Genomic DNA, 15,173 nt, shown 5'->3' with positions numbered 1-15,173 from the left:
ACTCAAGTGAAATTCAGACTTTTAAGTTTCAAGTTAGAAGCCAAGCCTCTCCAGCAGTCTCCTCAGATGATGGCCGCAGCACAGTCCCCTTCCCAGCATAACCAGGGCTGATACTGCTACCACCAAGGCCAGACAAATCGTCTGTCTTCTGTTCCCAAACACCCATACCTCCAATTCCCATGTTGAAATACAAGAACCAGGTGTACTTTTTAGTATTTACTTCTTAAAAAGGCCACTCTGGCTTTGCTAACTACACCCAACCATTTTTCGTGTCTTAAGATACCTGAAAGGACCCTGGACTAGGAAGAAGCAAAAAGGTTACAATCCTCTCTCTCCAACCAAGCAACTGCCATTCACCTGAGTCTCAGCTGACTTAATGGCCTGTCTACCCTAAAAGTTATTATGCTATTGACGTTAAAGTATAATAGCTCTTGGCCCAGAGCTTGTACCCAACACTCAACTAAATAAACAGACTGAAAAATAACACAATCAGGGCAAAGACAGTCCTTTCTTTGTGCACAGAAATATTAGTATCTGTCTTTAAGTTCTTTTGCTCAGTGACATCAGTTCAGTTCAGTTCAGTTCAGTCGCTCAGTCGTGTGCGACTCTTTGCAACCCCTTGAATCACAGCACGCCAGGCGTGGGCAGCCAATAACACATATTACAACAAAAACAAAGGGTGAAATTTATTTTCACAGAACAAATAGTAGGAAAATAATGTAATATAATTATACAGAATAATATAGTTAACTATTACTAAAATAATAAGTTACTGTATACAAAGAGTGTTTCAATTTTAGAAGTTCAATTCAAAAGCGCTGATCTTAGCAAGAGACACACTTATAACCACAAGAGTATAGACCATAGTTTTTATTGTACCCTGAATTTCCAAGAATACTGTGCTGACAGAAACTAAAGTCACTCAATTAAGCAGCAAACACATGAACTATAATTAACAGATAGATACTCACAACTTGCATTTCTATACAGAAGAAATGGTTCATGGAGCTGAAATTCCAAATCTTTATTCACTGGTTCAACTAGATTGTGCATATTCAGTCGATTCACAATGGTGAAACCATGGTAAGGTGAAGCTGACCTTAGATTTAATAGAAGAAAATAAAAAGAAGTCATTAAATTTGCTGAAATATTATCTACTCTTTCAGTTCAGTTCAGTCGCTTAGTCATGTCCGACTCTGAGACCCCATGAATCGCAGCACGCCAGGCTTCCCTGTCCATCACTAACTTTAGTTTCATTTTAAAGAATGAATGGAATATTGCATTATATAATATTATTAGCACTTAAAATCATAAACAAAAAATTTAAGTCAGATCATACCCCTCCCTCTCTCAGGAGCTTTCAAGGACTGTCCCTCAGAATAAAGGCCAAGGTCCTAACTAAGGCCACCCACCCAAGGCCTTAAGTGATATGTGCCCCCCTGACTTCAACTCCTGTGCCTCTTCCCTGTTCTTCCTGCTCCAGCCACACTGGACTCCTTACCATTCTTCCTATAGGTATGTTTCTACCTAAAGACCTCTGTCTGGGCTACTTGCCCAGAGTCTACAGTTATCTCATTTCCCGCAAGCCTCTGTTCAAATGTCCCATTCTCACTGAGGCCTGCTACACAACTACCCTTTTCAATGCTACCAAGCTCAATACCTCTAACCCTTCTCTCTCTTTTTCCATATCACAATTTTTTGTATTTATCATCCTTCTCCACTAAACTCTACCATGCAAATAGGATTCTTGTTTTTTTCAGATAAGTACCAAGAGAGACATATAGTAGATATTTAGTGAATATATGCTCAATAAAAATATCGTTTATTTTAAATATGGTACAGGACTGGTTACAGTAATTATTGTCCACCATCACAATGATTTTGCTTGTATCAAATGGGAGAGCTATGGAAAGACTTGAGCAAGTAAGAAAATGTTTCGAATCCTACAAGAAACATCTTTGGTTCCCATGTCAGAGTGATCCAGCACACAATCCTTTAGGTACTTCTCATTTGTATATGAAGTATTTCTCTGTGTACATGGGAAAGGTTTTAGAATTCTATTATACAGATTAGGAAACAAGCTTAGGATGATTCAGGCCTGCACCCAAAGTCACACAAATAATAACCAGGATTCAGCTTTTAGGTTTTCTGATTCCAAATCCATGCTTCTTCTATGCTAAGGTCTCTCCAAAGGGACATTCTGACACCTGGTATATATTTATCCATTTCATCCATAACATGTTCTCACATTTCCCAAATAGAGTCTCTCTGGTCTCCTTTTATTGGAATCAATACAAGTGGAAGCTTCCAAAAATTTTATTAAATCAAGTCAGTCACTAAACTAAATTTCATTTTCTGTAATTGGTGAATCTACACTGTTACAATAAAGCCAGGAAAGTGCTTCCCAAGTACCAAGGTTCTAATAACAGTTGAAGAGCTTCTAGAGATTTATATTGGTAATGAATATTACCAGGTAAAAGATAAAGGTCTTTTTTTTTTAAAAAGGAGAAAGATGAGTAACAGGGAACAAAATGTCAACAAGAAAGAGTAACATAAAAGCACTTAAAAGGAAGAAAAAAATCAGTGTTTTTTAGACAAGATCTCAAAGGTACACAAGACAATTTAGAAGAATATTTGACAAATTCTTGTTACAATCCATAAATAATTTACCACACACACACACACACACACACACACACACACGAAAAGAACCAGGTATCAGTAATCCTGCTGAGTTTCCTAAGCTTTAAAAAACAAGAAAAGGCATCTATCTCAATCAGAGTGAGAGTTAAGAGGGATCCAGGAAAACAAGAAACTTCAATGACTAACATACCCTTGTCAATTGCCTTTAGGCCAAGAAAGTTGCCAAACAAAACCAAACCTGCAATTCACAAACCAATCATGTTTACGACAATTAATTCTCAGAAAAGTTGAAAGTTAAAAATGTGCAGTTATGAGTAGTCCAGGCTTTCTAAAGGACTCTCAAACTAAAAATACCTATTACTAGACACTGTACACAACTCAAAACTTTTGGGTAGCTGGAATGGGGAAAGAACCAGAGTCTTAGAAGATAACCTTTTAGTTCAGTAATCACAGAATAGTTAGCTCCTGTATTATATTTTTCTCAGTTACGTATCTGTTTTCCTAATATGGGGAAAAGGAAAAAGGCATCTGTTTTAGATTCATTCATTACTACAAAATGTTTTCTATTTTGCTAGGTTCCTAAATAAGTTCTGTTTGATTCTGAATCATAGGAACTATCAAAGAAGGGACATTACTTGGTTAAGATTTCACAGCAAGAGATGGATGAATACTTGGAAGGGTCAAGCAGGAAGTTCCAAAGACAATACAATAGGGCTGAATCACTCTACATGACAATGTTCACCATCAAATTAAAAAAATAATAAGTTTTTAAAAAGCTTACCTTCGATATACAAATAAGGTCCCTTCTATATCGGTCTTCTCCTGTAACAGACAATGAGTCAATTAGTTTTTTCCCCCATAATCTAACCCCAAGTTGTCCCAGTGGAGACGTCATGTTTAAGATTAACTTATTTATTTTAAAATTAATTACTCTGAACAGGTCAAGCTTCTCTCTACAAACTACTGTTACCAGTTTCTTTTGTATCCTTTTTAGTCTATTGATGCATGTTAATTGATATGCAATGTTCTATCCAGCAACATGCCTGTATCTACAGTAACTTTTCTTTTCTTTTTTAAAATTTAAAGGAGAAAAAAATCTAGAATTAGCTTTCATTTTTTAAAACTAAAATGTTTTAGCCAAATTTCTTAATTTTAAAGCCAAAGTCTGTATACAGTCATTACTTCACCTTTAAAGTTTATCAAAGTTAGTAGGAGAAAAAAAAGAAATTTTATCTTACAGGACACTGTTTCATCATTTGGGAGATTCCGGCATATTTTCCTGAGTAGCAAATTTTGTAGTTAGTTAAGAACTACTGTCAAACACAATTAGTTTGTTACTCTTAGACCTTTGTTGAAGAATCATGAGTACTGAAATTCTACTTAGTATAATTTGTATAGGTCTTACAAATAATTTAAAACTTTTTTTTCGCTTAAAGTAAACGTTTTGATTAAAAAAGTACAACTCATCATCTTTCATTTGCTGTGACAAGAGTGTATTTAGGTTTTAAACCGTTAAAATGTTTTGTTTTTTTTTTTAAATTAGTCTACAATTCACAGGCCAGATAGGATCTAAACAGTTTAATGCAGTCAGCAAACTATTAACAAACTTAAATGTTAGTCATATAGAATTGAATTTGGTGGGATGAAAAAAAGAACTTTAAAAGATATTTACCATCTTGATTTCTAACTTAAACATTATCATGGAATTTTTCCTTATGTATTTCTTGCCTTTCAAACTTTATTAATATAATAAATTGGTAATCAATTGCTTCACAATGAAAGAAAATTTACCCAAATAAACAACTGTGTAAAGTTACAAATCACTGCCATGATACAAATGAATAACGGCAGCTTAGTTTTCAATTCAGGTTATTTCAGCTTGTATTTCATTCAGCTTGTATTTAAAGAAGAATGGCACAATTAAAATTCCAAAATATTGGAAGTCTGTGACAAACTAGAAATAAAAGCTTATAGTAATAAGCCCATGCCCCAAATATTCACCATTTGTCTGCAATCCACACTCCAAAAATGTATATGCACAGCAAGAAAAGAAAAATGGTCCAAAACAATTTAAACTAAAGCAATATCTACTAAAACAGTCACACTTAAAAGAAAAAATCTATAATTTTGTTCTGTGTGGCTTGCCATACCTCCTCCTATTCCAGGAGGTGAAGGAAAGACGATACAAAGTAAAGCAAGATGACTCTGAAAACCCTCTGCATCTGATTTAACTGTTTATAAATGCGAAATGATTTTTCACAAAATTAATGATTAAATATAACCCATGTATCTGCATTATGTTGTAAAGAATATATTATGATAATAATCTTTGTTTTGTTAGTACAAGGACTTCAATTCTTATTGAAACGTGAATGTGAATCATTTATTAATTCAATCCAACAAACATTTACAGACTATTTTTAAAATAAAGCCTATATAGCTAAATGAGTTAATCAAGAAGATTCATATTTTTAAGGGAAATGATGTTACGTTTATTTATATTTTATTTAGCCACTTGCGTGGCTTGTTAGATCTTAGTTCTCCGACTAAGGATCGAACTCTTGCCCCCTGCAGTTGAAGCGGGGAGTTCTAACCACTGGATCGCCAGGGAAGTCTCGAAATTCTGACATGTAAACAACAACCGAAGCTTCAAAGCGGCTAACAAATCAGTGAACTAACTGAATGTAACTTTTCGCAACCTCTCTCGTGCAAAAAAAGGCAAAAAGTACTTAAGTCTGATGCGCGTATTCAGAGGTGACATCACCAGCAGCATAGCTGAAAACACGAGGTCTCTTGTCCAAAGGTTTCAAGGTAACAAAATTAACATGCAAGCCCTTTTCCTAAGTGCCTTGAAATCTTTTCCAAACTCTGGAAACACAGTGTAGTTTGATAAATGCGGGACGTATCCCCACCCTCTCGCCTTTCCAAGAACTGAAACTAATTGGAATTCAAGCTTTAAATCCTAATAACCTCTGCGAAGGGGGTTCTGATTTATCTATCTGTTGGGGGGAGAGGAGTGTTTACTTTATAGATTATGTATACATAATTTATCTAACAACTCTCAAAGCTTCAGACAATCTTACAGGCGTCTTTCTGACTCCATCGGTCTCAAATCCTCCAACACACCTGCAAAGAAGGCAGGTCGCCCACATCCTCGAACTGGACCCCTGGGGACTAATCCTTCTTCAACCCTCCCCTCTATCAGCGTTCCCCCCGGATGTTTGGACCTACTTCCCTCTCTCCTCTCACCCAATCCCCAGCGGCGCCGACACCTCTCAGGCGCCGGCCAGGCTCTCCTCCAGTCCCTGGCCTCGCCTCCGCCACCGTGGCCTCCCGCATCGCCCCCTACCCAGGTCGGTCGGCGCGGCCCCTTTAAGAGACGGCGGCCGGGAGAGCGACTTCAGCCACCTGGCTGCACTCACCCACTGGTTGGCCTTGGGGCAGAAGGTGTACAGTGCGACCTGGCCCGTGAGGTCTGCGATGCTGGTGATGTAGGGGTCGTGTTGCTTCAGGGCTGCTAGGCTCATCTCTTGCCCAGCTCGACTCAGCGACTCCATCTTGAATTCTGGAGCCGAGCCCCTCTGGCGGGGCGGAGTCGAGGACAGGAAGGTGCCATGGAGGCAAAGTTCCCCCAGCTGCGTCAGCGCCCTCAATTTCCGCCTCTCCACCGGGCCTCGCGGCCGGGCGGTACTGCAGCTATTATGCTCCGCTGAACCTACGCCCGGGGCACCGGGTTCCGGTGTCGTCAGGTCCCAGTGGACTAAGGTTCGAGGTGGGGTCCGCCGCCGCGTGGCGGAGCAGAAAGGCCTGGGCGCAGGTTCTTCTTTTCCGCGGGCTGAAAGGTACCGGCGCTCTGAACAAGGCTGCTCTGGAGCTTTCTCACCGTTCCTGCCGGATTAGTTTCCCGTGGCCGCAGACTGGAAACCTAGCTGCGTCAAGGCAGGGCTCCAGGGGCGATTTAGAAAACAGAAAAGCGGGGAGAAACGGGGTGGGGGTGGGGTACCTCGGAAAGTACCCCAGATCTCAGATCTATTTGTGTTTTTATAAAGGAAGTTTTTGAAAAAGCCAGACTAGCCTGTCTGTAATTACACAGAAATGTCTTTTATTGTCAACTTATTTTCTTCCTCTGAATCCCACGAAAATCTTTATCCAGTTTTGGAAAGAACCCTTGAAAAGTTGTTTGCCGTGCATCATTTAAAGCTTTAAAACGGTAACTCATCCTTTTAGCAAACATCTGCTTAATATTTTAAGGCATTTTAAAAGAGCCAGTTACTAGCTAAAGAGTAAAACAAGGTGTGGAAGATAAAGGGAGCTCTGCCCCTTCCCCCGCCCCTCCCCCGATTTGTTATAAAAAACCTTTTCTTATACTGAAAAGATAACCGAGAGGTGTCTGTGGCGGCCCAGTGGTTGACTCCACCCTTCCAGTGCACGGGGTGCAGGTTGAATTTTTTTTGACTGAAAAATACTATTGACTCTAATAGTTGTATTGTTTATGATTTTACATCCCGAGGTCGTTATCGGAAAGATACTTAATGTTTTACATTGTTGGCAGAATCACGTTACATGTACAAATGCAGAAAAGGAAACATATTCATTTACTGTTTCTTTAGCAAGTATTTTTGTTAGTAGCTCAGCCGTATCTGACTCTTTGTAATCCCATGGACTATAGCCCACCAGGCTGGTCTGTCCATTGCATTCTCCAGGCAAGAATACTGGAGTGGATTGCCATTCCCTTCTCCATCAGTTCAGTTCAGTCGCTCAGTCGTGTACAATTCTGTGCCCATGAACAGAAGCACGCCAGGCCTTCGTGTCCATCACCAGCTTCGAGAGTTTACCCAAACTCATGTCCATTGAGTCCGTGATGCCATCCAACCATCTCATCCTCTGTCCTCCCCTTCTCCTCCTGCCCTCAGTCTTTTCTAGCATCAGGGTCTTTTCAAATGAGTCAGCTCTTTGCAACAGGTGGCCAAAGTGTTGGAGTTTCAGCTTCAACATCAGTCCTTCCAATGAACACTCAGGAATGATCTCCCCCAGGATAGACTGGTTGGATCTCCTTGCAGTCCAAGGGACTCTCAAGAGACTTCTCATTTCAAAAGTATCAATTCTTCGGCACTCAGCTTTCTCTATAGTTCAACTCTCACATTGATACATGACTACTGGAAAACTAAACAGACCTTTGTTGACAAAGTAATGTCTCTGCTTTTTAATATGCTGTCTAGTTTGGTCATAACTTTCCCTCTAAGGAGTAAGCATCTTTTAATTTCATGGCTGCAATCACCATCTACAGTGATTTTGGAGCCCAGAAACATAAAGTCAGCCACTGTTTCCCCATCTATTTGCAATGAAATGATGGGACCAGATGCTATGATCTTAGTTTTCTGAATGTTGAGCTTTAAGCCAACTTTTTCCCCTCTCCTCTTTCACTTTCATCAAGAGGCTTCTTAGTTCTTCACTTTCTGCCGTAAGGGTGGTATCATCTGCATATCTGAGGTTATTGATGTCTCCCGGCAATCTTGATTCCAGCTTGTGATTCCTCCAGCCCAGCGTTTTTCTTGATGTACTCTGCATAGAAGTTAAATAAGCAGGGTGACAATATACAGCCTTGACATACTCCTTTTTCTATTTGGAACCAGTCTGTTGTTCCATGTCCAGTTCTAACTGTTGCTTCCTGACCTGCATACTGATTTCTTAAGAGGGAAGTCAGGTTGCCCTTCTCCATAGCAAATATTTATTGACCTCCTGCTTTGAACAGGTATCCGCTTAGGATGCAAAGAACTGACTCATTGGAAAAGACCCTGATCCTGGGAAAGATTGAAGGCAGGAGGAGAAGGGGATGAGATGAGAGGATGAGATGGTTGGATGGCATCACCAACTCCATGAACATGAGTTTAAGTAATCTCTAGGGAGTTGGTGATGGTCAAGGAAGCCTGGGGTGCTTCAGTCCATGTGGTTGCAAAGAGTCAGACACAACTGAGTGACTGAACTGCACTGAGTCCCTTGGGAAGCTTCAAAGTCTAAGACAATTTTCTGGTTCTGGGAGAAACTGAAAGAAGTAGGGGCAACGCTAGAGATGTCTCACTTGACACCTAGGGGATGGAGCCAGGAACTTCATCTGTCAAAAGAGTATTGGAAGGCTTGATGGAGGAGATGATGTTTGAATTAGTGTTTCAGGAATAAGTATGAGTTCATCGGGAAGGACAGGAAAAGACTCCCATTCATATCACAGTCTAAGTGGTAGTGATATGCTCATCCTCATTTGATGGTTGCTTAATTGAAGCTGGGTGGAGACGTCACTGGCTCGTTGTTCCACACTAGTCAGGGGGATCTGGTGTTAGAATCCAGGGACTAGGCCGCGCCAGGGTCCTTTTCTCCATGCTGTGCCTGCCTTTCTTCGTATTGGAGAGAGAGCCTTACATCTCCCACTACCTTCTTGCTTTCTTTTCCTTAACTTTTTATTTTATATTGGAGTATAGTTGATAATGTTGTGTTAGGGGACTTCCCTGGTTGCTCAGTGGTTAGAAATCCACCTTCCAATGCAGGGGATGCAGGTTTGACTCCTTGTCTGGAAATAAGATCCCACATGCCTCCAGGCAACTAAGCCTGCACACTGCAACTAGAGAAAGCCCACGCGCTGCAACGGAGACCCAGAGCAGCCAAAATTTTAAATTTAAGTTAAATTGAAAAAAAAAACCAACCATAAAAACCCAACAAAAACCAATGTCCTGTTAGTTTCAACAGGACAACAACGTGTACAACAAAGCGATTCAGCTATACACATACATGTATCTATCCTTTTTCTTTTCAAAGCATTTATTTATTGTGGTTGAGCTGGGTCTTCGATGCTGCAAGTGGGCTTTCTCTGGTTGCGGTGAGTGGGAGCTACTCTCTAGTTGCGGTGGCTTCTCTTGCTGTGGAGCACAGGCTCCAGGCCTGTGAGCTTCAGTAGACGCAGCCTGTTGGCTCGGTAGTTGTGGCACACCGCCTTCTTGTTCCGTGGCACATGCGATATTCCGGGATCAGGGACTGAATCCGTGTCTTCTGAACTCGGAGGAGAATTCTTTACCACTGAGCCACCAGGGAAGCCCATTTATTCTTTTTCAAATTCTTTTCCCATTTAGGCTGTAACAGAATATTGAGCATAGTTCTCTGTGCTATACAGTAGGTCCTTGTTGGTTATCCATTTTAAATATGGCAGTGTGTACCCGTCAATCCCAAACTCCCTAACTATCCCTCCCCATCCAGCTACTGTCAAGGGAGCATTTAAACAATCAGTACCTTAATTTTTAATCGTAATTTTGAAATAAGTAACACATTCCCTTGGTACAAAATTCAAAGACCCACCTGAAACAGTTTAGGTTTTTTAATTCTTGTTTTTTAACTTAGATACAGTTGACATATTATTTTCAGGTTACAACATAATGAGTTAATATTTGTGTATATTAAAGTAATCACCACAATAGTCTAGTTAACATCTATCACCACTCACAGTTACACATTTTTTTCTTTTAATAACAACTTTCAAGGTCCACTCTCAGCTACTTTTAAATATGTAATGCAAAATCATAGTAGTCACCATGCTATACTTTATTTTTTAATGTTTTTAATTATTTTTCATGCTATACTTTACATTCTTGTTCCTCCTTAATGAGTTTTCTTCTTACATAGATTTTCTGAAATAATCTAAGACATTTCCCTTTTTAATTATTAACTTTGTTTTTGATTGAAGAGGACTGGATAAGTGAAGAACACCCAATTATTTTAGGGAGTTTTCATATTCAGAATAGAAAATTGCTTCAAAATGCATGCATGTTTGCATGGCCGCAATTATATTAATTGACTTTGATGTCCTGTACAGCTATTAAGATATATTAAAGAGAATGTGAGTATTTTGGAATTGAAAATCTTTCTCGCTTACTTTGAGGCCTGACATTACCTTACATTTGTGAATCAAACAGGAAGACCTTTCCTGTGTGTTTCAGGCAATAGGCTTTGAGAGGTCAGAGGTTACACCTTAGTCTATTAGGTCTCTAGTACCTACCACAGCCCCTGGCAAAGAGTAGACTTGGAATAAATACAGTGAATGTTGTCTTAAAACCCAACTCTCTTATGGTCATGGAAGAGACTAGTGGGAGGGATGGGGAGGTGAAAAGGAGTCTTACTCTGTACTGGAAAACCTTTGGTTAGTTTTGTGTTGTGTTCCATGAACGGAACACATTTTATATTTATTTATTTGACTGTGCCAGGTCTTAGTTGCGGCATGTGGGATCTAGCTTCCAGACCAGGGATCGAACAAGGGCCATCTGCATGGGGAGCTCTGGACCACCAGGGAAGTTCCAACAATTTTTTACAATAAAACTAATTTTAAATATGAAAACCTAAAACCCATGTCTCTCCCACTCTTGAGTGTTTTTGTGGTAAAATAAATAAAACTTGGCATTTAAATCATGGGCTCTAGGTCCAAGATGGCAGAGATGTTGACTTCCACTAGACCTTGAGCCTCAGTATACCCATGACAGGTGCCACAACAGGCCAAGGCCGACCAGAAAAGGCCAATAAGTGGGCCGTGGCCCAATTCCTGGAAATCTCCACCTCTTTCCCAAAACAGTTGGAGTAATCCTCCCACTCACTGGCCTATGAAATTACCCAGCCTATGAAAACTAACCACACCTTGTTTCAGGGCCTTTCACCTTCTGGGATGGCCCAAACTCTGTGGAGTGTATATCTCCCTGAATAAACCTTCTTTCATTTTTAAAAATAAAATAGGACTTCCCTGGTAGTGCAGTGGAAAAGCATCTGGCTGCCAAGGCAGGGGACACAGGATCGATCCCTGGTGTGGGGAGATTCCACGTGGCATGGAGCAACTGAGCCTGTGCACCACGGCTGCCGAGCTCAGGCTTTACAGCCTGAAAGCTGCAAGTACTGAGTCCACAGCCCGCATCTACTGAAACTCACAGCCTAGAGCGCATGCTCTGCAACAGGAAACGCCACTGCAGGGAGCAGCCGATGCGCCACAGCTAGAGAGGAGCCCCCACTCTCTGCAGCCAGAGAGAGCCCGCTAGCAGAAAGGAAGACCCGTGTAACCAAAATAAATAAATAAAACATAAGAATCAAACAGAAACCATGGAGTCTAAGATAAAGAGCACTAAAGTACAAGTCATAAGATCAGTGATTGAGTTCCAAATCTGCTAGTCATGTAGCTTTGTTAGTCCCAGGCTTCGCCTTTCTCCAGTGTCAAATCCCAGGTCCTTGCCATGGCCTGGGAGGAGGCATTGCTGGGCCTGCTCTCTTGCTTTCATTCTATCTCCATCTCCTGTGAATTGTTCTTTCAATTTTTCCATCCTAGTTCATTGACCTGCAGGTGCTAAATGAGTCCTGCCGCAGGACCTTTGCACTTGTTCTCACTTTCTGGAGCATTCTTCTTGCTGATAGCCCTGTGATAGCTCGTTTCCTAGCTTTCTTCATAGCATTTATCTGTGAGTTGTGATTATTTTGTTCACATATGTTTCGTCTGTCTCATCAGTACAGTGAAGCAGGAAACATGTCTGCCTTATTTACTACCACATTTTGACACAGAGGCCAGACCTCATAAATGTTTGTTAAGACTGTTAAGATGATTTCTTTCACGTAGAGCTGAGAGAAGGGATGGATGGTGGTTTCATCTCTACATCCAACAAAATATTTGTCTTACACGCTAAACAAATCATCATGCCTGATTTACTTGTACTGATATATTTTGATTTTTAGGCTCTATGCTTATTGCTTTTAGTATAGCCTGGGACAAGCATTTGGCATCTTTTCACTCTTGCAACTTTCTCCCTATCCATTTTGTCTCCATCTCTAAGTCTCTCTCTTTTCTTCTCTTTCTCCCCTTCTCCCTCAGATTTTAAAAAAATATTCTCAAAGTATATGCTTATTACTGTTTTGCCTTTTTAGGGAGAAAAACCAAGCTAACTAATTTTCCTAGGGTCATATAATGTTTCATTTGCTGAGCTGAAATTAGCATCTTCTAGACTTTGGCCAGCTGATATGAAGAACTAACTCAATAGAAAATACCCTGATACTGGGAAAGATTGAAGGCAGGAGGAGAAGGGGATGACAGAGGATGAGGTGGTTGCATGGCATCACTGACTTGATGCAGATGAGTTTGAGAAAGCTCCTGGAGTTGGTGATGGACAGGAAAGCCTGGTGTGCTGCAGTCCATGGGGTTGCAAAGAGTCGGACATGACTGAGCAACTGAACTGAACTGAGCCTTGGTTTCCAGGTGGATCACGCATCTTGCTACTCTTCTGCCAGGCACACTTTTTTTTAATAAATATAAATTAGTGAGGTTTATTAATGAAGGAAAATACTATCTATGAGATAATGACATAATAAAACAATATCAAGTGAAAAAAAAGAGCACAACTGAACTATTATTACATAAAAAATGGGTTATTCTAACAAAAACATGGTAAATTAAGACATTAGACACATCAACTTGAAGCCACACTTTTAAACTATACTGTCTACACATGAATGAAACTTACTTTTCTCGAGTTGCTGTTTCACTACTGAGATTTATTTTACATGATTGATATCCAAAGCATTTTGGACTTACTATTAAGCATAACACTCATTAAATTACCCTTGCCAGATGATTAGGATGGTAGTTCTTTCCTTCAGTTTCTCTAGAAAGGTCTCAGACCTCTGTATTTTAAAATGTTACCCTATGAAAGTATTTTAAGTGGTGTACTCAGGTGGCCCGGTGGTAAAGAAACTGCCTGGCAATACAGGAGACACAGGTTCAGTCCCTGGGTCGGGAATATTACCTGGAGAAGGGAATAGCAACCCACTCCAGTATTCTTGCTTGGAGAATCCCATGGACAGAGGCACCTAGAGGCACAGTCCAAAGGTCAGAGATGAGTGAGCACACATGCACAGATGCTTTCTATAATTCCACTTCTGATTTACACTAGTTTAGTCTATCAGTTCTGGACCAGAAATAATAATATTTTCAACCAGGAAGAAAGAAATAGCTGTCCCATATAGAGTAATGTAGGGAGAATAAAACAACATGGGATTAGAACAACATTTATTAATAGTTCATCCCTCTATTTCCAGGAAAGATTGTACTTAACATGGTGTTCTTGATAATGTTCTTTGGTAGGAAGGACTGTTGTTTACTGTTACTTTACCAAATGTTATGTTTCAAATTACCAATAGCATAGGAATGTCATAAACAATGGCAGTATATCACTGCTACAGTGCTTATCCTTGGATCAAAGTGCTTCTTAGGTAGACTGTGGAAGGAAAATAAAAATGGAGTCGGTGTTGCTAAGGGAGCTCTCTGAAACAGAACAGGCAGGATGCCGAGGAAGTGTGAGTGATGCATGTCTCAGCCTGTATGGAATCTGAACTTCTGACCAGTTAGTGTCCTAATGCAAGCCTCCAGAGCATCTGCCAGAAACTCAAGATATTTATCACCTCTTACCCTAAAATAACCCAGTCTTCCTTAAGGACAGATTTCCTGACTTGTGTCAGAGTCAGTCACAGTCCTTGCCAGGCAACTGTAACAATGTGATGACGTTTGTCTTCAGAAGCGCCTGATTCTTTCTCTCCCAAGGAACACACTTTTGGTTTAATCCAAGTCTGCGTCTCCAGCATTCTCAGATCTCGAATAAGTTGTTTTTTTATTTGCCACATTTTTTTTCCTTTGGGTTCGACAGTACACATTGGCAAGCCCTCAAGATCGGTATATGGATGCAGATCGTTGTTACTCATTTGCACGTGAAAGAGCCAGAGGCACAAGATGAGCTGACTTGTCTCTGGCAGAGGTTGTTCACCAACAATCCCTTTATCCGTTTCCGTTGAAGGAGGCGCAGCCAGGCTTCACTTCCCAAGCTCCTCTGGGTTCCCTTTGTCTCCATGACCAAGCTCAGGCCAGAAGAACGTCTGCAGAAGCGCTGTGTGCCTGCCTGCAGGCCAAGGCTCTCAGGGGCACCTGGCCCTTCCTGTTGTTTGCCACCCGCTGCTGACTGGGTGCTGTCACGGTGAGGCCAGGAGGGATGGCAGCGACACGGGATGAAGGGAGCCAAACTTGCCGCCACACAAAGGAGAGCTGGCCTCCAGCCAGGGTGCCCTTGAGAGACTATTATAAGGAATGAGAAGTAGGCTCTGTTTGGTTGGAGGGATTATGTTATTTGAGGAGTTTTAGTTACCCCAGTCCAGCCTATCCCCACTCTATTACTGCTCCAGGTTGCTTAGAAAGTCACAAGTCACAAATGACAGTTCAGTCTTCTGAAGTAAAATTAAAATGAAGCATGTGACTGACCAGAACACGGCTTAACGCTTTGAAAGTAAGCCCAAATTATAAAAAAATTCCAGTCAAAGCTCTGCATTTACAGTTGATGATAAGCAACAAATTTGCAAAGTCACAAAGTGGCTGAGACCAAAAATAATGTTCCCTATACCATAAGCAAACAATTTGTAATTGCGTCCTGAGAAACCCTGGAAGACAAATGGTACACTGACTTTGTGGCCATTTTCATGGA

The 15,173-nt window shown here is 40.7% G+C and overlaps 2 protein-coding genes across 10 annotated transcripts in view; one reads left to right on the top strand and one right to left on the bottom strand.

Annotated features, from left to right (window-relative positions):
* DCP1A (decapping mRNA 1A) overlaps positions 1-6,210 on the bottom strand; it is a 42,186-nt gene extending 35,976 nt beyond the window's left edge. Inside the window, exons 1-3 of the mRNA XM_004018383.5 lie at positions 6,066-6,210; positions 3,425-3,465; positions 972-1,099 (exon numbers count right to left, since the gene is read on the bottom strand). Of these exons, the coding sequence (XP_004018432.3) occupies positions 972-1,099; positions 3,425-3,465; positions 6,066-6,200 (304 nt within the window). The 5' untranslated portion in view covers positions 6,201-6,210. The remainder of the gene's footprint in view (positions 1-971; positions 1,100-3,424; positions 3,466-6,065) is intronic.
* Positions 1-15,173, top strand: part of CACNA1D (calcium voltage-gated channel subunit alpha1 D) — a 525,137-nt gene that overhangs the window by 7,062 nt on the left and 502,902 nt on the right. The window lies entirely within an intron of this gene.

Source organism: Ovis aries, chromosome 19, assembly GCF_016772045.2.
Source record: "Ovis aries strain OAR_USU_Benz2616 breed Rambouillet chromosome 19, ARS-UI_Ramb_v3.0, whole genome shotgun sequence".
In the NCBI taxonomy this organism is placed as follows: domain Eukaryota; kingdom Metazoa; phylum Chordata; class Mammalia; order Artiodactyla; family Bovidae; genus Ovis; species Ovis aries.
The sequence above is the reverse complement of the archived record's forward strand: the minus strand, read 5'-3'. Positions and strand labels throughout refer to the sequence as shown.